The sequence below is a fragment of the Patagioenas fasciata genome, chromosome 2 (genome assembly GCF_037038585.1).
Source record: "Patagioenas fasciata isolate bPatFas1 chromosome 2, bPatFas1.hap1, whole genome shotgun sequence".
NCBI lineage: Eukaryota > Metazoa > Chordata > Aves > Columbiformes > Columbidae > Patagioenas > Patagioenas fasciata.
Genome location: NC_092521.1, coordinates 15,345,038 through 15,367,868, shown reverse-complemented (window position 1 = coordinate 15,367,868; position 22,831 = coordinate 15,345,038). Strand labels below are relative to the sequence as shown.

At 37.5% G+C, this 22,831-nt stretch overlaps 1 protein-coding gene across 2 annotated transcripts in view; it reads right to left on the bottom strand.

Moving 5' to 3' along the window:
- Window positions 1-397: 397 nt before the first annotated feature.
- The window catches only part of TAF2 (TATA-box binding protein associated factor 2), a 59,272-nt gene continuing 36,838 nt past the window's right edge, over window positions 398-22,831 (bottom strand). The window contains exons 21-26 of one of the 2 annotated variants that reach the window (XM_071803835.1): window positions 17,803-17,872; window positions 16,177-16,286; window positions 13,588-13,817; window positions 10,775-10,927; window positions 10,260-10,365; window positions 398-2,060 (exon numbers count right to left, since the gene is read on the bottom strand). In XM_071803835.1, coding sequence (XP_071659936.1) covers window positions 1,795-2,060; window positions 10,260-10,365; window positions 10,775-10,927; window positions 13,588-13,817; window positions 16,177-16,286; window positions 17,803-17,872 — 935 coding nt within the window. In that variant the 3' untranslated portion in view covers window positions 398-1,794. The remainder of the gene's footprint in view (window positions 2,061-10,259; window positions 10,366-10,774; window positions 10,928-13,587; window positions 13,818-16,176; window positions 16,287-17,802; window positions 17,873-22,831) is intronic. The other variant, XM_071803836.1, reaches the window with a different exon arrangement.

The window sequence follows — 22,831 nt, the reverse complement described above, 5'->3', positions numbered from 1 at the left end:
TTAAAGTGATACGGTGTTTGAATAACAAAATATGTGTACTACAAAATAGCTGGGCCTGTCATACTTCCATTCTACAAATAATTTGCTATTACAAAATAGCAAATTGCTTCTGGTTTTAAACTAGAGGAGGGGAGATTCAGGCTAGACATGAGCAAGACATTTTTCACAATGAGTGTGGTGAAACACTGGCCCAGGTTGCCCAGAGAGGTGGTAGATGCCCCATCCCTGGAGACATCCCAGGCCAGGCTGGATGGGGCTCTGAGCAACCTGATCTGGTTGAAAATGTCCCTGCTCATTGCAGGGGGTTGGACTGGATGAGCTTTGAAGGTTCCTTCCTACCCAAACGGTTCTATGATTCTACAATTCTATGAAAAACTACAGGATTCAACAGCAAGTATACAATATAAAAGTATTTATTAACTTTCATGAAACAGAATATGGCTTAAAAAAAAAATCTTGGGTCAATGTTGAGCTTTTTCCCTTTGCCCTAAGAAGGCGAATCAGTCTCTCACAGGTATTAGGGAAAATTAAAAAATATATATATATTTAACCCAAATACAACCATCTTATATAGAAAGCTAAACGTGAACTCTGGGCAACAGAAGTCAACCAGTGCGTGGAAATCAACCCCTGCCTCTACATACAAACAAAGACATATAAAGTGGCAGAGATGATCTATCTCTGTCATCAAAACTTCTAAAAACTTAAGTTTTTAAATAAAACATTTGCTGGGTGTAAACAGTACACTGCATAAAAACATAGCTGAAGAAGTTTAAATGTACCCATTATTTGAAGTCCCAGGCCTAGCTTCATCTAATCCTGCATGTGTTTCTCCTGTGGATTCACGAGCTGATCATACAGAATGCTTCCAAAAAAAACCCACCACCCCTCAGAAGGAGGAAATAAATATTTTCCAATCTTTTAATATTTAGGTTTTCAAAAATATTTTTTTAATTTTAGCAAAGCCATCTTTCAAAAGCATATTCCAATGTCAAGCTTGAAGAAAAAATTCTGCCTCTGTCAAAATAATTTGCAAACTTTATTGGATTTTTAAAAGCCTGATTACAGGACAAAACATGCATTAAGCATTTTGCTAAAATTCCAAAACATAATTGCAGAATGTCATTATATTCAAAGGGTCATGTCCATTATAAATACCCGCAGCTTAAAAGCAGCCTGGAATTTTTTAAGAGTTTTAGTATCTGAAAAAGCCAAGTGTTCTATATACCGTTCTTAAAATGCTGGCATTACGTTCCAATGGTTAAAGCAAGAAACAGCTCAACTGAAGACTACACGCAATCCCTGTCTTCTCAGGAGGTCCACACTTGGTTATACAACACCACTCTGGAAACAGCGCTTCACCAAAGCTCTGGCAACTGGCTTCTGCTTAAAACATACTCTGCCTCATAACAGTCTTCAAAGGATTAAAACATAATTGGTTCTGGCAGTACACATGGTCAGCATGATGTGCAGGGGGTTGCCAGTGGACATGTGCCCTTATATAAAGAGCTCTTTTCTTTGTTTAAAATGGAAAAAAGAGTGGGAGGTGTGGAGAACAGTGAAATAGAAAATGACTCAGAATCATAAAACATATTTTTTGAATCAGATTATTTCAACAACCGCATATGCAAATAGAAGGCTTCAAACACGGATGGTGGTAGAGCTTCTGAATTGCTAAGGCAATTCACATACTCTTATTTCCATAACCATAAAAAAGATAGGAGCTATATTTATATACATCCTTCTAAGTATTCAGAGAATATTGCAAGTTGAACTCCAGAGAAGCCATCGGTATCAGTCTGAAAGCGATGGGGAACGGATCGATCGCGCACTGGCTGGGCTGTTGGAGAAAGCAAAGGGATCCTTTTCCTTTTCTTTACTATCATGTTTATGTTTATGCTTATGCTTATGCTTGTGTTTCTTCTTCTTTTTCTTGTGCTCGTGGTGGTGATGGTGATGGTGGTCACTGTGTTTTGAGGAGTTTGATTCTTTACTAAACACAGAGAGCGGAGCTGCTGAGACAGGGTGCATGTTCATCTCTCCTGAAGATTGTTCCTTACCTGAAAAAATGAACACAGTGAGATTAGTAAATGTTTAACTTGCATTATTTTTCAAAAATAGGAAATTCTGAAGTATTAGACAAAACCTATGTTATAATTTAAACATGCACCATACTTGGACCGTTAGTGTTTTGTTCTTTTCAGAAAAGGCTCTGAACATGCTACTAATGTTCCCGCATCACTGACCGTTCTTACAGAGGTAACTACTCCTTCCTCCCTCAGAGGTATAAGCGTATCCCAGACAATTAATAACCGCAAAGAGCTGAGAAACTGCACGTTACACTAGCTCCCAGAAATTCATTTTTAAACAGAGCAGGAAGACCGCTATACCAGGAATTATAAAAATATAACCACTTATGAAAACTACAATATAAAGTGAGGTTCTGGGATGTGAACTGCTTTTAGTCAGGAGCTAAAGCTCCCTGCAAGAACATGATACTGAACACAAGAATTAAATTGCTTTTTCCAAAAATTGCATCTTACAACCAATTTAGCCTATTTGAAAGATTATAGAAAGTTTCCATTTCCAATAAAGACAATCACACCATCTTTATTAGTATATATTTCACAAATACACTAGAACTCCCCACACAGTGAGTAAGCCTGGTATCTGAATCTGAGGAGAGAAAAATCTGACCCATGACCTTTAAATTCCCCAACCACTTCCTTATTCTTTCTTTGCTTCGTTTACTTTTTCATTATTTCAGACAAACTGCAAGATCTTCAACAGTAGAGATTAAAGGCATAATCTACAAAAAACACTGTTAATGTGGGGAAACACCTGAAAGGTCAGCAGGCTCCAACTCCTTTAGACAGAAATTGTATCAAATAGCGTTGCAAGAACATGCTTTAACTACTACACAAACGTGGAAAAGCAGCATCAGATTTCTGAAGGCAACTACTCCTTTAAGTCTTACTAAAAATGGGTTTTCTTCACAGCTGTTTTAAATGTGGATGATTTTTCCCCCACCCCCTCCAGTTTTTGGTGAAAATAGCCCTGTTAAACAAGGAATTACATTACATTACATGTTTTGAAATTAGATTTTTCTGTATATTTCAAAATACATTTTTTTTTTTCCTAGTACATATTTTTGTTTGGCTGGTTGGGTTTGTATCTTTAAAGTCAAGAATGTTTCATCTTGTCATCTATGGTAATGATTCCTGGAAGTCTGAAGATCCAGCGCCCTGTAGTATGACAAACAAGCACTGAGAATGATTTCCATGCAATTTTTCCAACCTTATCCAAAAGATTAAAAACTGATTCAATCAAGCACCTCTATAGGAAAGTTTATAGACAGTACAGCTGTTCTGGATTTTGTTTGTTTGTTTTTAAACATGGCTGGAAAAAACCAAAATGTACATCTGTAAGCAGTGTTCAGAAGCCAGAACAGAAACAAAACATTTTCACAGTGAGGATAATCAATGACTTGCTATGGGACACACTGAAATCTCTATTGGTTAAACAGCAAAAGCGACGTATTTCTAGAAATGTTTGGGCTCAACCCCAAGATGTGAGTATGGTGCAATACAAAATTCTGCTGATGTTACAAAGGAGGCTGAAGTAGAGTACAATAGTTTCCTATAGATTTAAAATCTCTAATATGTATTTTAAAAAAACTTTAATTTTTATTTCATCAGAAGTATACAATAGCAAGCTTATGTTACCAATGCAAAGACTTATTGTTAGAACTCACAGCGACTTAGTGATTTAGGCCTAGAGTTAGGTTGGACTTGATGATCCTGAGGGTCTCTTCCAACCGAAATGATTCCATTATTCTGTTCTATGACTTTACTTTTTTATGTATATTATGGCAGACAGAAGATACGCACACAATTTCAAACTTCCACTTGTTGACTTCAATGCAGTTACTACAACTTTTTCATTGTTACCTGGAGCAGCTCTCAACAATGCAGACAGCATGCAAATATACTGTATTTAATGCACAATTTAACAATTTCTAATTATGTTTCTCCTACTTGTACCTAAACCCATCCCTGTAACCTGAGCCCACTCCTCTAACGCACACAGCTTTTCAACAACCAAGAAAATTCTCCTTAGCAACTGCAAGGATGCAAAACTAGTCCTGAAACAGAAGACAGAACACTGGAAAAAAGGAGCATATCTGTCTCATGCCATTAGAAAATGAATGGTTGGAGGCTGTACCTCAGCAAACCAAAGCACACAGTATTTGACACCATTAAAATAGGCTACAGTAGCTAAAGGTGAACTGTGGCCAACACAAATGCAGCTTCTAGTACCACAGAAACACAGGTTGTGGGAAAGAGCCTGCAGAAGACCCACCAACGTCTGTCCAGAAGAGATGGAACATGGCAGCAAGCTTTCATAAGATCTTCCATATGGTCTCTCCCATCTTTCTGATTTTGTGTGCGGAGGGTGGGACACCACAGACTTATAGTCTCTGTTTCTCTGCAAGTACAACCTATTTAAAACAGCTGGCTTATGTAGGACTTCTCCAAATTGACACTTGTTAAAAATGACCCTATTTGCACCCTGGTTGATTCAAACATCGGACAGGGAGAAAACTTCACAAATCCCAGCAGAGGGTCAGGCCCAGGGGTCCAGTGCTTCGGCTGTGGGTGCTCCAGATCCCGCCACCAACCTCCTCTGGGAAGACGGGGGCACCAACATGAGCACGCGAGCACTTAAAGGGCTTCTCCCAGAGCCCAAAGAAAGCTTCCTAATGAGAAAAATAACACACTCCCTTTGCCTAGCAGTTGAACTGCAGCTCTGGCTAGCATTTTCTCTAAAGAAAAAACATTAAAAAGGCTGTAAACATCTTGAAAACTGTTTCAACAATTACCATGTTTTTCCTTATTTCAACTTTTCTTTTTTCAGTATTACCCTGGAAACATTCAAGACACACTGTTCTTTAATTTCATGCTGTGTTTATGCATCTGCTGAACCATCAACAAAGCACACACAGAAAGTTACCAAGCATAAATAATTCCAAGCTTCCACAATGCAAGTGTCTTGTCATTTGTGTTAAGAAGGAGAATCTTCAAATTGTATCCCTCTGAAAAAAAAGTTATCAATTTTCTGTCTAGTAGAATGTTCTTTTATGGATCATGAGACAAAATTTCAAGTTTGAGAGTGACAAGCAAAGGTCTAGTTAAAAACAAAACAAAAACCAAACCCACAACAAGCAAACAAACCCACAACCTTCACAAAAGTTTTCTAAGATGTGCTAAACACATCAGTTAATTTGGCTTCAACATAAAAATTTTAACTAGCTCCACTTGAATTCGTATCTTTTAGTAGGATTTATATACAGACAGATAATTACTTATACCTATACCAAAGGATCACCTCTGCCAAAGTACTGTAAAGATGAGCTGGTGATTTAACTAAAATATACTTTTTTACTAGTAACTGTTTTATTAATTTCTTCATTTGACTTTCATTTAACAACTATATTGCTTTGTCCTTACGTTAAATAATATCTTAACTGTGGTGTTATTTTTGCTACATTTAACATTCCAGAAAATTCTAGAATATTCCCTGCTCTAGAGAAAAATACCAGTTCAATCAGTAATTCAATTCAGAATACTTTGTGCCTCTAACAGTTTCAGGTAGTTCACTTGAAAATTTATTTTCTAGTCTTATCCATCTTCCAGCTTTAAGAATGATCAGTTGTTTTCTCAGAAAGTCACAGCTACAATATTATGTTGCTTTTATTTTCATTAAATCATGTAGTTGACACACTGCAGCCACACACTGGTGCGATTCTCATTTATGTTGTCATTTTATCTGCAGGGCTCATGTTTGTACTAAAGCTGCTTTCATGCACTTGAGGATAAAGCACTTGAAAACACCCGTTCTTGTGAAGTGTACAATGAATAACATTCTGTTTTCGTGAGGCAAAATTATTTACAGAATCTCGAAGTCTACAAGTTACCAGTTTGGAAGTAGCTATATTTTGGGTAATATAGCTAACGTATGTGTAACAGATACTATCAAATATATACTATACTAATATTATATGTTATTAACAGAACAGTAGTGGCTTTTCCCTCCTTAAAAAGTAAAGCAAAAATCCATAACTGTCAGTGGCGTCCTCATATTCAAGAAGTGCTCATTTATATATTGCTCCATGTGCTGATGTTTCGGTGACCAGGGAGCCACTAACAGCTGAACTGTGAGGCACTGGTGCTCTCAGAGCCAACCCTGGTAACCCCGCTGAGCTGCAGACCCGGCTTTTCACACAGTTCAGACTGAAATCCTATTAACTGCTGTATCCACACTTTAAATGTGGTGATTTGCACCACAGGCTCAAATCTGCTGCTGTAGATGTACTGTTTAAACATAAGGACTACAGTAGTTTCCCTCTGCACTTTACTGCAGTATGTGCTGTAGCATTTCAAATCGTTACAGAAACAATTCAATCCAGCTAAATCATAAACAAGACCACAATGCAGTCAACACATCTGAGTGTGGCCTAGACCTTCAAAGCTTCATATACATCTACACGGTAAACAGCATGACCTATAAGGTCAGCAGTGGGAATTTCCAGTTTGATTATCCTAGGAAACAGCAAATGGATCAATAGAATGGCAAATGAATTTTTCTGATCTGAGTTTCAATGCTCAGGATGTGTCCTCAAACCCAGCACTCCGGAATGCGATCAGAAAAAGGACTGCAGTACACAAAGATAACATCGCTGCACTGACTTTTTTTTCCTTTTGTAGAAATTAAGATAAGAGAATTGGATACTGCTTTGTATCAACCATCAAACTACCAAAATAGTTGGGATAATTCTAACTAAATGTTTATCAGTGATGACCTGTTGAGCCATAATGATGTGTAACTTCACTCGTAGATCACGCAGGCTACAACCAGGCATTTATTTTGGAAGCAGAACCACTGACACGTACAGCACAACTTTTTGAAGTATTATGCTTTCAGATGAGTGAAATATTAAATGAAGCATAGCTTAATCTGATTTCACTGAAGACAACAATGCACGACAAACCTTACAGACTGAAATGAGAGTTTAAACGTACTGCTTTCACAAAATCTGATCTTGAAGTGCTTTTGATCTTAAGACAAAAGCAGGGAGCATTACTACTATTCTTGATGATTTAGAAGCAAATAAAAATCTGTAGTTGCATTAGAAACGTGACCTCCCACAGCTTTAGAGGCTCAAAGGAGGTGACCATGTTTCTAGTCCTTAGGGCAATGAAAAATCAATGCAACAGCATTCTTCAGACAGTTTACAACTGATGTTTTGTTTGTTTTAATAACTCCTTGAAATATGCTGAGAATCCCTTACAACCACCAGAGACCACAGCTCTATTATCACTGACAGAATGCTTTAGCAAGATTTAAAACATTTTCTATATGAACAACTATGAAAGGCACTGTAATTGTAGTATTGAAACCTGCAATCATAGTATTGAAACCTGTAATCCTGCAAGAGTTGTAGTACAAGACTTCTTTTATTGCCCTTGCAGTGTCTCAACCCTAACTTTCATAACCATGAGCAGAAGCATACAAAAAAGCCCAAAAGTTTTTAAAGGAAAATAATTTTTTCCTGGCTTTATGGGGTTTACAGCAACTCAAACAAATCCAAATTATCATTTGGGGTGGTGCAGGGAGTGTGAAAACACACCAAGAATAGACAGATACGGCAGGATTGAGACCCAAGATGAACTTCTCCTGGCAGCTGCCGTCCGCAGGCTGCGCTCGGCTGATGACCTCACACTTCATGTGACATGTGGGGACATAACCCACAGCTGTGAGAGGAAAACGGAGCACGGACTGAGAGCTCGCTGCCTTCCAAGAGTCACGGAACTGAGGCAGATACAATATCTTACAGATTTAGCAACAAGGCACTGAAACCACTTCGGAACCTGCTGTCAATCTATTTCACAATAAGCACTCACTGAAGTGCCCCCATCCTCCGTCATTGCTGCAAAAACTCCAAGGCCCTCAGGAAATATTATCTGCAATTCTTTTGTAAAACAGAACACTCCTATGCGTGAACAATTTTATTTACGTATGCTTTTATTTTCCCCCATCTGTTTGGCATTTCTCCTCAGAAGTATGCTATTTCCTAAAGATCGAACTGCCTGTATTTACTCAGTCTGAAATTCATACACCTCTGCTTCTAAGAGAAATGCTATGAATAAGTAACAGGTGAAATTTTAGAAGCAAAGAATATCTGATGTAGAACAGCTTCTAACCACACAAACCAAAGAAAATGAAATTAATCTGAAATATTTCAAAATAATGCTTTTCAAAGGCTTATTATTTAAAATGAATTCTGTGGCAAAACCCAGCATTTGTCTCATTTACTACCTAGGAAAGAAAATATATCCCAGTGTGCTGAATGCCTAAACAGCAGAGGTGAGAAGGTCATTCAGCACACAAGTGAAACTCGAAGTAGCTTTTCCCTGCTTGCCGCAGGTCTACAAAAGCAGCAGCCAACCAGCCATTCCTCTGCTGGTGATCAGGCTTTACCCTTTCTGAACTCCAGTGCAAACTTTATATGCAACAGTCCTGGAGCACAGAGCTGGCGTACACAGGGTCCCGTAAGTCCTATTTGTGAAGTATTTGGCAGAGTTTTGTTTATGACTTTATATTCCGCAGAGTGTGTAAACCTAGTAAAAAAAATTGTTGCAAAATACCATGGAAGAGTTATAAATACTAATCCTCAGTGGATCAGCTTCGCACTCGCATGCCCTGGATGTGTCATTTTTTGCCGTAACAGAAATGCAATGGTTGACCATAACACTGCAAAGTAGCTCTGAGAGGTTTAAAGTAAAGGCTGTGCAGAATTAGGCTCCTAAGCTCATAAGAGCAACCTATATGCAGCCTTCCCTTCTATTCTGCTGAAGTGCCTATGATTTAGGTAAAAAGTCGTGAGTTTTGCTACTCTACATATCTAACAACATGTCCATCCTGGTGGAGCTGGCTGTACAGGCACATGTCATTAACCAAAGGCCATCTGGAATCCAGAAACTAGACCTCCCTGTGTTTTATGTCCCCATATGAACTTCATTTGTTAGCTGAGCCATGACAGCAGTTACCTTCTTTAAAAAAAAAACACAACAGAGCGAAACTCCTTAGTGGCTAGAGCATCTGCCAAGGAAGTAAAAACATAAGTCCTAGGCCCTAAGGGAGTATGAGCCTGCAGCCTGAACCCCCTGGCCAGCACCAAGGCACCAGCCCCAGCAGGACACTGGGAGCAGGAACATCCCCCAGCCCGTCACTTCCACGGGGCCACCGAAGTGCCAGGGCACAGGGAACACAGATGCGGTCGCCTGTCAGCGCAGCTCATGACCTGGGGCACTCAAGAAGGAACTGACGTTCCAGATCCTGCTGCTAAGGTCTGCTTATGTTTTATATTAGGCAACCACGGGGTAAAAACAGAAAAACAAGCAAGAGGATAATTATTCTGAAACCTACTTCTAGGGCCAAATGCTTCACTTCAGCTTAGCTCCACTGGTACATCGTGAAACCAAACTTAAAAAATATGGTTAAAATATCTTGAGAAAATGAGACTAACTATGGAAATTTTTGCTACTGACAGAAGCAAAGAAGGTGGAAGTACATCAATGAAGTTCAGTTTCCCTTAAGGTTTTTAAGAAACACTATTGAGAAGTAATTTTGTGAAATATTTTGTGAAAAAGATTCCTTTGAAATGAAATCATTTTACTCATAGATGCAATCTCTTCAGCTTTGAAAACCTCTTCTAATAATCTCTGAGGCTTATATGTTTTTTAACTACTGATGTTAAGTTATAAATCATTAAAATTAGAGATTTTTTTAATTCTACCAGAATAGGCTAGCTATTTTCTTTAAATTTAATCTTCAAATTTATTCTTTTTTAAATGACAACTATGGCAAAATACGTCTTACCCATTTGCTTATGAGGTTCTATTTCAGCTTCAGCTTCATATAATTTTGTTCATTCCTTAGCTTTTCACTTTTATAAGCACCATAAATACTTGCCTTACTTAGATATGTATGAAAGTATACATGTATACAGTTATAGATAAATATACCAGAAGCTAAGTAAATGTTCTTTTGCACCCTTTACACACTTCCCTGATTTCAGTTAACATTCAACACGTACCAGCATTCTGTGTATGGGAACAAACAGTAACAAACCCACCCCCACAATGGAAAGAGTTGAAAAATTCAAATTATAATTTTGCCAATCAATTTACTCGTACCTGGCGTGGATGGTCTCTCCAACATGTTCAAATGATGGTAAATAAAGGCTTGACTGTCGTGAACTGTGTCCATATCAATTTCCTCTTCTTCTTGAGAGTTTGAGAACTAAGGTATCAGGAAAAAAATGAGATGCTCGTAATTCATAGGAATATCGCTAAATCGAACTTAAAACATTTTATTTTTGATGTAAACTGGGGGTGAGAGGGAAAGGAAGTGATATCTACCACTGCAAAGGAATAAAAATTCAATAAAATTAAAAAAGGTCAGCGTCTTTTCTTCTTTGTAATACACTGTGAAGCTGTGTGAACAAGAGCATGAACTGTCAACTTCAGTTCTTGCCAGCCAAAAAAGAATCTGATGGGAAATGATTTTGCCAAAGTAAGCGTAACAACTACTGTACATATATACACAACGTGCCTTTTGTTTGAACACAGCTTTAAGGGAAATCAGCAGAAGCCGCTGCTCTTACTCTGAATACCCTACATATTGTGCAAGTTGAATTTCCATTTCTTACTCTGATTTTGAGTTTGACTTTACTGTCTTCATTCTTCTCTAGTATTTGCCCTGGCTCCAATGGAGACCCGAGTGGCATATCAGCCTTCCTCTTCACCCCCTGCTGATGACCAGAAATGCTGGATGCTGTTTCCTTAATAAGATGATCATCCTCCTGAAGCAGCATTAAAAGACCAAAATTAGAAGATAGCAAGAGCCATGTTTCAGCCTAAAAGAGACCTGATAGCTGAAAACACTTCTGAGAAAAGTGGGTGACTTGAACAAAGTTTTCCCTGTAGTCCTGGCAAAAAGTATTTTCTAAAACCCTGTATGGATTTGTGCCAACCTTTCCAACAAACATAGTTTCTCTTTACTTCTATCCCTGCTCCCTCTGCATATCTAGCATTGGCATCTTTTCTGTCCCTCCTCACAATCATGGTACTGTTGGTGTGCAACAACGTCTGCTGCCTCTGAATAGTCTTTCTATGAATCTGTGCCTCGCAGACTTTCCTCAGTCCAAATCGCAGTTGAAAAACTGTGATAGCCTCTGATCTACACATGGGATTTAGCTAAAACTTCTTTTAGTTAGCTTTTAAAGCTAACGCTTACTTTGTTGAATACGAATCATATTGAATGCTTACAATTTAGTTTGTTTGGGTTTGGGTATTTTTGATTTCACTACGATATTTATTAAAAAGAGTTAAACTCTTTTGTAAATTACTGCTTAGATTATCAAACAGGGACAAAGGAATATAAAAATAGCAGGAGAATGTACTAAGTTATACATATAGTCATTAAAACAGGAGACAGGAGTTCCAACAAATCCAACATATGAAATAGAGAAGGAAAAATAAAGCACTCACAAAAGCAAACATAATTAAAAGCCCACTAAAAACTAGATAACATAGACTCTCAAGGGCACACGCTGCTCCACTGAACTGCTCTTCCTCTGTGCTACAAAGGGCACTCCAGCCCCACAAACTGCTGCCCTGAACAATTAAAATTCAATTTTCTGAAGTGGGTAACCTCAGCGAATTCAGTGTCACGAGTCTATCATTACTGATTTTAGTGTGTTTTTGCTCTCAGGATATACAGTCTGCTTTAAAGAATCTAGTTAACCTCATGTATTCTATCACCTGTCATTACTTTTTTCCCCTCTAATATGCATTTCCCTTTTCTCATTCCTATTATTTAAACCAACATACTGCTGTTGTGAAACACTTTTGGATAAGCTTTGGCTGATGTGAGAAGCACCTTTACTTCGTGTTACTGGTTCTTTTTTTCTTCTTTTTTCTCAAGGAAAATCAGTTACAGTGAAAATGGTCACCTTAAAGTAAGGGGTAGGAGAACAGAGATACGCATGGAAGAAGATACAAGGGATGAAGTGTGAACTGAGGCTTATACTAACGTTGTATTTTCAGACTAGAGTAAGACAGTACTGCTGACAGAAGAAGCAGCCTCTTCACCTTCCTCACACATTTCTGTCCTGGGCTGCCACAAGCATTTGTATAACTACATGATGAACTAGACCGGTAAACTGACACAGCAAGAAATAACTGTTCATAAAAAGGCTATTTTTCAACCAGATTCTCCCCTGATCCAGCTCACTATGCAGCAACAACAACTGTGCCAGCACAAGGGAGATGACACTATAGGAAAAAGAAGGGTTAAGAGGAAATTTTTTTATTAAGGTAGTCTGTCTGCAAAAGAAGTTTGGATGTTCACTGAACCACAGCCTAAAAATCTGCCAACAAAATGCCTCCTGGTATTTAATTCTGATGTTTAGGTGCAGCAAATGAGGGCTCATTATATGTTCTGTAAATACGCAGTATAGCTCTAAATGATATTTCACTTCATCATCATTTTCTCCCCCTACTGGAAACAGACCGCAAGGTACTGTGACAGTTTGCAGTCTCAGTAAACTTCTGAATAAAAACAATTTAGAAACTATGGGGCAGTAAACCATCCCATTCAAAGAATAGAAAGAGTTTCAAACATGCTAACCACATGTTCACATTCTCTTTCAGGATTTACTCCTAAGCAGTTTCAATCAAATGTAGTTTTTGAAACTGTTACGAAAATTACTCATTATTTCCATGTCTGTTGAGCTTTTTCCCCATCAATTATGTTTGTCCAACAAAAAGAATTAGTCTTGCAGCAGTGGCAGTTATTCTTAAGTATGACTTGAATAGCTGATAAGGTCTACTTTCTAACGACACAATGGACTATCTGTTACAACTGAAGCCTCCGAAGCCAGAAAGATATGAACTTAATGTATGAGATTTTTCAGAAGTTGTTACAAATCCTTCAGAGCACAGTACTAGTCAGGTTCAAGCTTTCAATGAAGATGTGTTAAAGTTCCAACTTTCACATCTCTTAAAGTTGTTTAAAAAGAGGTATATCTATATATTTTAGGATGTCATACATTTACTGATAAAAGGTTTTGGTTTGGAAAATTGCATAACTTGCCTGTAAGCAATATTCTTAGTCTAATGAAAAAAAGTTTTTATCACAGCATCAAACATTTCTGTGAATCACTTCATGTCTCATTAGCAATATAGAAAAGGGAAGTTTTATAAAGAACAGAAATTATGCAACTAGAAAACAAAACAAAACAAGTAAAAAGCTTGCATACGCTATGCAAAACCGTTTAGAAAAGTCAGAAAAGTTATGGTATATGCCAGCTTTTCAAGCAAAAAGAATAAAGACTAATAAGGTATGAAGGTAGCTTAGGTAAAGCATGAGAAGCTTGGACACAATATGAAATTAAATCAGCAACCAGTGCAAGGACTCAGAGCCAGCTGAATGGGATATATGCAGACGGCTTGTGCTTACGGTGTTCTGAAATCCTACTGACTGCCCGTGATTGCTAGTACTGTTCACAGGTTCCTGATTATTTGCAACTGATTCAGGGATAATCGTTGGATTAAGTACAGCCTTCTTTTCTTTCAGATTAAGAACTAGTCCAAGCTCTGGTAATGGTAAACAAGACGGTCTGCTGAGGCCAAAAAGTGTGAAGTAGAGGTCCACAGCACCACATCGTAATCTCCAGTCATGTGAAGTTCCTGAAATACAAAAGAGATTATTGTTAAAACAGAGATACAATCTTCTCCTGCCCCACAAGTAAAATTGTTTAAGTCTTCTGGATCCACCAGCATGTGTCATTTTCTGTGCTTAAGATACATTTCCCTCATTATTCCTGCCTCTTATTGAGCCAAACTCACCTGCGACATCCTGTTTAAAAGGAAGGCTTTGAGTTGCTTGGGTTGTAAAGTAGACATTTTTAGTAGAACAAGACTGGGAAACCAAGTGCTATAATAACGTAAGGAAAAATTAAAGAAAAATAAGCACACCCATATGTTTTTATTTTTAAAGTTTCAATTTTACTATTGGACAATTAAATAGAACTTTTTGTTACCAAACCGGTTTTCTACATCAACGGATTTAGTCACACTTGCATATGTATTCCATGAAATGTAGTAGAGCCTTAAGCATGACTCAGATGGGTAGCCTCTGGAAACAGCACTGCTAGAGAACACAAGCCAGCAACGATAACGTGCTTTTTGATGTCGCTATCATGCCATGTATTTCACTGGATACTCAATCCTTTCATTTATATTCATACTGGAGATACGTATTCTTACTGTGCAAAGCAACGCTTCATTGATTTTGTTTTTCAAGGCAAACTGTAATGCTTTTGTATCTTCATACACAAATGGTCAAAGCACATTTGGCACCAGCCGCAACAGAAAGACGTCGAACATCTGGTGCAACGCTGCAAATACAGCAATTCTGGTGTTAACTCAGCCCAGCTCTCAACTAATTGCAATTTTATTGAACATATTGTTCTGCAACAGGAACAGAACTATATCTGGTAAACAAGACACATATGTGCCAACTGCCATGTTAATGTGGCAGTGAAAGATGTGGCACAAAATAAAATTAAAAGATCTACCCCTGTTAATACTAAGTTTCATGGGGCTAAAGTAAGCTTGGCTTTACACATGCTTTCCCAGTTACAAGTGTAAGCAACATGAACATCAATCTGGACATTTCTAACACTAAAATACTCTCCAAAGAATGACACATTCACAAATATTAATTTTAGAACTATTTAATATTTTATCAATAAACAATTTACTCAACTTCCTAAACTAGTACATCTTAAAATGATATTATCAATTCCCATGCACCGCCTCTCTCCTTTTCCAGCAGAACAGCTAAGCTTGAATACAATTAGTTGCTGAATTTCTCTGCAATTTTTGGAGCTTGTGAGCATTACCAATTTAATGCAGATTAACACTGAAGAAACAAAAAGATTACATCTATCAATCAGAGTCTGTTTTCTATTGCTTGTGTTTATGTTATATAAAAGCAACTCACTATTCTGGAATCACGCAGCTTTAAACCTGGCTACTAACTTGTCTCATATTAACAAACATTTTTTCAAGGCATCCTGGAATGGTACGGTTATCCTTTACAGAAAATAAATTGAAACATTATGTCATCCTGATACATAGAAATTTAAGTACTTAAAGCCCCATGAATCATAATAAGAATGTATACTCTACTTGTTACTTGCAAAAAGAGGTAAGGGTTGAAATAACACTGCACATACTCTTCTCTCCAAAAAAAGGAAAAACAAACTCTCTGATGGGAACATCAAAATTGTTTATTTTCTGTGCCTGACACTTGGCAAATCCTATGAAAGTCAACTATTAGCAGTCTCCCCACTTCAACCCTGGAGCATAGCTGTAAACTTTTAAACACTAAAAATAATGATACATAGAGAGCAGACAGCTTTCAATGACCTAAAAAAAGCTATATAACCATTTATATGTAATCTTTGTAGTAATGTGCCAGATGTTAAAGGGCAGTTTGTCAGGACTGGATAAAACTGCTTCAGTAATGAAAAACAGGTCAATGGTAAAGATGTAAGCCCTTCTCTCATTAGGATCTTTCCTAATCACAGAAGGCAAATTGAGTCTCAGGTTTATAATACACTTCTAAAACTCTCACTTAAATTATCTATACAAATGTTATCCCCTCATATTCTCTCAAGTTTAGTAAAAGAGGACAAAGAGAGACTATTTAATCTAAAGCAAACTACAAAGAAAAAGGTAACAAGGAAATATTTGCTTTGAACATCTGGGTCAAAGACTCATCCTATGCCTAAGCACATCAAAGCACTATGGCAGCAGACAAAAGAATGAAATCCAAGGTTTGGTACCCTGTGTTGCTGAGAGAGTTCTGGAGGTACATACATGATACTGAACTTCCAAGAATGAATTTTCAATTTTAACTGTCAAAACTAAGAGAGCTCCTGGCATATTCTGAAGCAAGTCTCTCACACTTTTCTCAAAAAGCTTACAATAATAAATAATAACGAAACAATCAAACAGCAACCAAACAAAAAAAACCAACCTGAATTCATCAGTTTCCAAAGCTGATCTACCAAAGCTTCATTACATAAAGGGGACTCCATGTTCTTGGTAAACGGTGGATTCTTAGTCAGCATATCCAGAATCTTGTGCCTAAAAAAGAAATATTAAAAAAATCTTTATTAAATCCAAATGAACACACTCAGAATATAAAGTCTGTTTTGTTTGCAATATTCTTATAAATTTCTTCAAATACAGCGTTTCTTCCAAAATTTTAACTGATGTGTTATGCTTTTAGCTCTTCTTTTTGTCCATACTATGAACAAACACAGATTTACCATCTGGAATATAACTTAAAAATAAGAAGTAAGGTGCAAAGCAGCAGAATGTTACTAAACATCACTTTTAACAGGTACAAAGTTTTAAGCTACATTATGTTTTTCTGTTCAGTAACAATATTTTTTGCACACTGATTTGATAATTACAAAGACAGAGAAACAATGGTAAATAAATTCCTAACATACTGACACCAATTCATCTTTTAACGTTTATAACTGATACAAAATGAAAGGAATCCAGTGACCTACACATCCCTGTCACCTCTTCAGTTCCACTGGTGTACAAATATTCTGCACTTACCATGTTTAGTTACAATATTTACACACTGAGCTGAAAGCAGATACATTTTCCCCACTCAGCTTGGCCTTGGAAACATTTTATGAATAATTATTTGTTTCATTACTTATTATTTTAACTATTTTCCATGTTTAGCCAGCTTTCCCCTTGCTGTCTTACACATTTGGAACAAGAAAATTCTTACAGATTTTGTTTTTTTTTTGGAAGAGGTTTACGTATAACACTAAATACAAAATTTAAACTCCTCTTTAAAAAGATACAAATCAAATTAATTCTCCTTCCTAGACTGAAGCTAAGCCTCCTCTAGTGAGTCTAACTGTGTCTACTTTCATTAACAAGAATGAGAGAAATAAAATAGAGAACAATCTTGCAACTATGATCTTCCTAAGAAATCACCTATAGAGAGTAAAACTAAAATTAATCTTTGAATTTAAATGGTGGCCATAAGAACAAAGTGTTACGGAAAAACAATTATTATAAACCTCACTGTTCAAGAATTTATTAATATAATGAATGTGCTAAAATATCCAGTCACTCATAGGTGAAAACAAAAGTTGAAACAGGCAATACTAGAAATTACACCGTATTTTCCCATTATCCTTTCACCCCACCTACAGTCTAACAATTGCTTTACACTCCTTGCTGGCAAAACATTGTGTGCGCTATGTTTCAACCTTTGTCTTCTCTAAATATCATACAATCTTTTATGTATGTAACATCAGATTTATATACTTTATTTATGATCAGAAAATTACCTCTAACTTGAGACTTTCACCACAGGGGTAGAACATAAAAGACAAAAATAATATAAGGAAGAATAAGAACAGAGTATATTAATTTGGGGGATGTGAACTGTTGAAACATCAAAACACATTTCTATTCATAATATATAAAATAACTAGCAGAAAAAAGCAGGTTTATGAAGAAGTTTTAGGCAGTTAAGCATTTGATCTATTCCATGAATTCCAGGCCTAGAATTTACTCAGTAGTTCCAGCATTAGTAAAAATACTGTCTCTTTATTCACTCACTAACCTTATGTAGGGTACAGGATCATTCTGAACCATAGTGAGCAGCCACTGTAGTTCTTCATAGCTCCTATCAACTGCGAAAAAAAAGTCAAATGCCTATAAATATATATACACTGGCAGGATTTTGATCAAGTAAATCACAAGTTCCTGAATTAGCATCCAAAGAGCTTGAATCACTGCAACTAAAGCAAAATTGTACTAATTATAGTGCAAATTCAAAGTAAAAGGTGGTTTACTTTACAGTGAAATAGAAACAGTCATGAAACTCTTTCATGCCCCAATTGTTCAATAACAACCAACTTGACTATCAGCAGGGAACTCAGCCACCCATTAGAGCTGATAGTCATGGAGTAAATTATTATCCTGATATTGTGTGTTTCCTAAAATGAACACATTCCAATATCCTTTCAACAATCAAAAGTATAATATTTTCTATAGGGAACAGAGAATATACATTTCTCATACACAGGAATCTATGAAAGATTATTATCCTTAGTTTTAAAAATGAGTATACTTTATAATTAAAATGTATTTTGAAAGTTATTAGCACATGCTGCTAGAAAACTGCTGCCTGACACTGTTGGAAAGAAAATCAGCTTGTTAGTTTAAATTTCATTATAAAATTCTGACTGTCAGAGTAGCATTGCAAAATAGGAAACAACACAGGGTATCATGATCACTGATTACAGAAAAAATGAAAGAATTTTTATGAAGTATTTATCTCAGGTGCATAATTGTAACATTTTGCAGCAATATTCTCTTCCCATTTCCTCAAAACAATGAAGAACTTGCTTAGGCTTTGCTTTACATCAGAATTTGGGGTATACTAATCATTCCTGTATAGACAGCTCCAGAAACATTTCTCTTGCTTTCCATTTTATGGTCCTAACGATGTATTTTTCTTCCCCATGCCTACTGTATTTTCAGTTCTCAATACCTCAGTTCAACTTTTCTTTCTGATCTCAGTCAGTTTTCAGCCAACAATTTTTAAATACAGCTTCTCAAGCCCAGTCTATTCTAATACAAATTATTTCCCTGTTATTCACTAGGCTAAGTTGCTTTTAAAGGAGAAGGTGATTATTTCAATTATACTATGAGAATGAACACTTCATTTCTAATAAAAGTTCTTTAAGTGCTTTGGACAACTAGAACATAAGATCTCTTCCTGGGCTGGGAGGAAGCAGCCAAGCAATTAAAACTAAATTACAGTACTGTTTAGAAGATGGCTGGATAGTCTTCTGCAGGCCGCTTGCAAGTCAGTTCTCCCCTTCCTACAATCCAATCAAACCAGAATTGGTTACACTGGTGAGGCACTGAACTGGGCTGCACCATTTAGAGCACAGCGACACAGTTCTGGATAGTGCCAGAGCAAATTTCTATCCATACAGATCAAAGCTGCAATCTCAGATTTGCCTTAAAAACCTGAGATATCTTTGAAAAGCTGTGCCTAAAATGTACTTCTAAGGGATTAGTGACTGCCTGTGCTCAACACCATGCACAGCTGCTTTTCCTGGCAGCTACCTTGCTTGGGACAGAAGGCAGTTAGAATACTAAATACAAACCTTGTTTTGCATGGAGGAAAAACAATATTGTATAACCATGCAGCAAAAATACTCAAAACATGGCAAACACACAGAGTTACAACCATAAGCAAGTTGCAATTATGTCAGCTGCTAACAAAAGGGATTTAAAAATGGTTTTCAATTAGAAAATCAGAAATCTAGGAGATTAATCACTTAGGCTGATAGTACTGGATAACAGAACCAAGAAACATTATACTTTTGTGATAAAAAAAAAAAATCCTTTTTTCTTCTTAAACTTATTTGTGCTTTACATAAAGTCAGTCTTCCCTGCTATTTGCCTTGTAGCGTAAACTAGGCCTGCTAGACTTCCAAGGCTTTTCTACTAATGTATTTAACCTGCTCTTCAAATTTATACAGCAACTATGAAACATTTTGGGGAGCAATGACAAATTAAATCCAGCCTTGGGCAGAACAAAGCCAGAAGAATCATAGAATCATAAACCAGCCCAGGTCAGAAGGGATCTCAAAAGATCATCTGGTCCAACCTTTCATGAGAAAGGGAGCCCAGATGAGATTAGGTAGCTGCCTGTCCAATTGCATCTTGAAAATCTCCAGTGATGGATACTCCACCACATCCATGGGCAGGTTGTTCCAGTGAATGATTGTTCTCACTGTAAAAAATTTATTTCTTATATCAAGATGAAACTTCTCCTGGTGCAAACTGTACCTGTTGCCATGTATCCTCCCTATGTGGCTACTTGTGAAGAGAGACCCTCCCCATTCTCTTTGTAGCTTCCCTTTAAGTACGGGAATATTGCAATGAGGTCCCCACAAGCCTTTTCTTCTCCAGGGAGAAAAGATCTAACTCTTTCAGTCTGCCCTCACAGGGCAGGTTCTCCAGCTCTCTGATTATCTTCATGCCCTCCTTTGGACCCTCTCCAACCTGTCCATGTCTTTCTTGGATTGTGGGGACCAGAACTGGACACAGTACTTCAGGTACAACCTGACAAGCGTTGAGTAGAGTGGGATGATCATGTCCCCCTCTATGCTAGTTATGTCCCTGCAGATGCAGCCCAGGATCCTATTTGCCTCCATTCCTGCAGGGTGCACTACTGACTCCCAGGTGCCTTTCAGCGACACTGTTCCCCAGCCATACAGATCCAGCCTGTACTGGGCTCTATGGTTATCCTTTCCCAGATGCAGGACCTTCCACCTGTCCTCAAACTTCACACAGTTCTTGCCTGCACTCTCTTCCAGCCTGTGCAGGTCTCTGTAAGATGGACACATCAGAAAGGAGAGCCACTTCACCATCTGTTTTAGTGTCATCAGCAAATTTGGTGAGGCTGCTTTCAATGCTGTCATCCAGGTCATGTATGAAGATGTTCCTTGAAGAATCCCACTTGTGCCAGGCTGCCAGCCTGAATAAAAACCATTGATTGCCACCCTCTGAGTGTAGCTCATGACCCAATTTCCTACCCATCTCACAGACCACCCATCCTGTCTGTACCTTGTCAGTTTGTCTAGGAGAAGACTGCAGGAAAAGAAAGATGTGCAGATTTTCATATTTCTGGTAGATATAAAAAGAAGTGATAGCTTTCTGAAGCAAAAGTCCTCTTGAATTTTTTTCAAATTACAACACATGGTATATCACTTCCCAATTACAGCAGAGCATCTCTGAGACACTAAACTATAACATGGGGAGATTAGATAATCATGAATATTTATTTAGAATGGTTTGTTGTTATCTCTTACAAATATGCAACTGCTTTATTGTATACATATAACTACTAATAGTCACATAAGTATCAGAAACTAACTTTAAAAAGCTAATAAACTCTGCTCGCTTCAAGCCAGTATAGATCAAGTGTCCAAGTCCTTATATGCCGCCTCTAGCATTTTACAGAGTTACCGTGTCTCAAGAAAGGCCTTACTATTAACAGCAAAGAAAACAACTTATTCAGTACCACAGAGAAATAATTTCTTTTAAAGTAACTTAAAAAAAGACAGTGCTATTCTTGCCCTGAGAGCTGATAGAAAAACATGGGAGTTCCACACTGCCCCAGAAAATACAGACTTTGTTTTTTAGGGAAATTACAAAATCTGTCAGCTTCCTTTACAAGAACTGTTAAAAAAATCCAGCTTTGGCACAAGCTACAGACATTTGATAGCTGCTGGTTTACATCCAGTATGAACTGGAAATCAGGTAACCAGGAATGAGAATCAGACCTCTTGGCAATAGTGGCCAATCTTTTCTCCTTCCAAAGCCAGGTTTAGGGCTCTGTGAGACAAGCACTGCAGACTTTTCTACGGGCAGCGGCAGAAGTCAGTCAACACACTGAGCTCCTGGAATTACCCCTCCACCAAAAACTTACCAGTCTTAGAGCAAGAGCAGAAGCTAATGTGGTCAGTGCTGGATGGCTTTATTTGAGAAATGATGCTGATGACCAGTCAGACGGTAGGTTGTGTTGTGAATTATAGTGATTTTATAGCAGATAGATACTTGAATCTGCTACCTCTGCATCAGAGAAAAAGCCATTTGCAAGGGGCAAGGCAGTTAGGCACAGTAACACTCTAATCCATCATTTCCAGATCTAACAGTGAGCTCAGTCAAAAATTACATTCAGCTCAATCACTGAATTCTTCAAGTAATCTTTCTACTGCCTTTTACCATTCAAGTTTTACCTTCATGTAGAGTATTCTGAGCAACTTACCCTACCTTGCTTATATAGCAACCCATTTGATCGCTGTTTTGAACATGTACTATATTACTTTGCAGTACAAACAGTTTCGTATCCAAGTCAGTTATTAAGTAGGAACATCATCCATAAAAGGTCAAGAATTTAATGAGAAAACATTATTTCTATCAGTTTGTATTTCCAAAGGGTGGGATGATTTAGTGAGGAGATTGTTCTAAAGGAAGCAGGATGATGAGTAAGCTTTCCATTCTCCAGCAGATCTTTCCACTAACACTCTATGAAGGGAGGAACAAAGTAAAGTAACCTAACAGAGAAAGAGATGCACAGCACCAGCAGAATTCTGAATTCTAGCTGGGTATCACTCAAATCATACATGTGCAGTGGGTTACAGATCCAGAATGCCTGGTGACTCACAAGACTGAGGCCTGAGCCCGAGAGTGCCACCCAGCGCTCACCCTCCCTTGAAGTTACTAGTTCTTCTGCATGACAGGCTGGTTTCAGTCTGTAAGCATATGTCTGAATCCCGCCAGATAAATTCACTCAAACAATCCAATTGCCTTAAAACCTCCCATTGCCCATCTAGTTGGAGAAGCCTTTGGACCAAATGACAGCAGTAAGATTGAAGTAATAAAGCCCTTACAACAACAACAACAAAAAAAAGATAAATAATTCATGCAAAAAGAAAAAAAATAAACTCCCCATTACCCTGAAAATGAAAACATGAAATTTGAGGCAGAATAATCAGAAGCCCAGAATCACCTGTCTGTTCACAGAGGAGGAACTGAAGGATTTGGCCACTTTGATAGGGATAAAC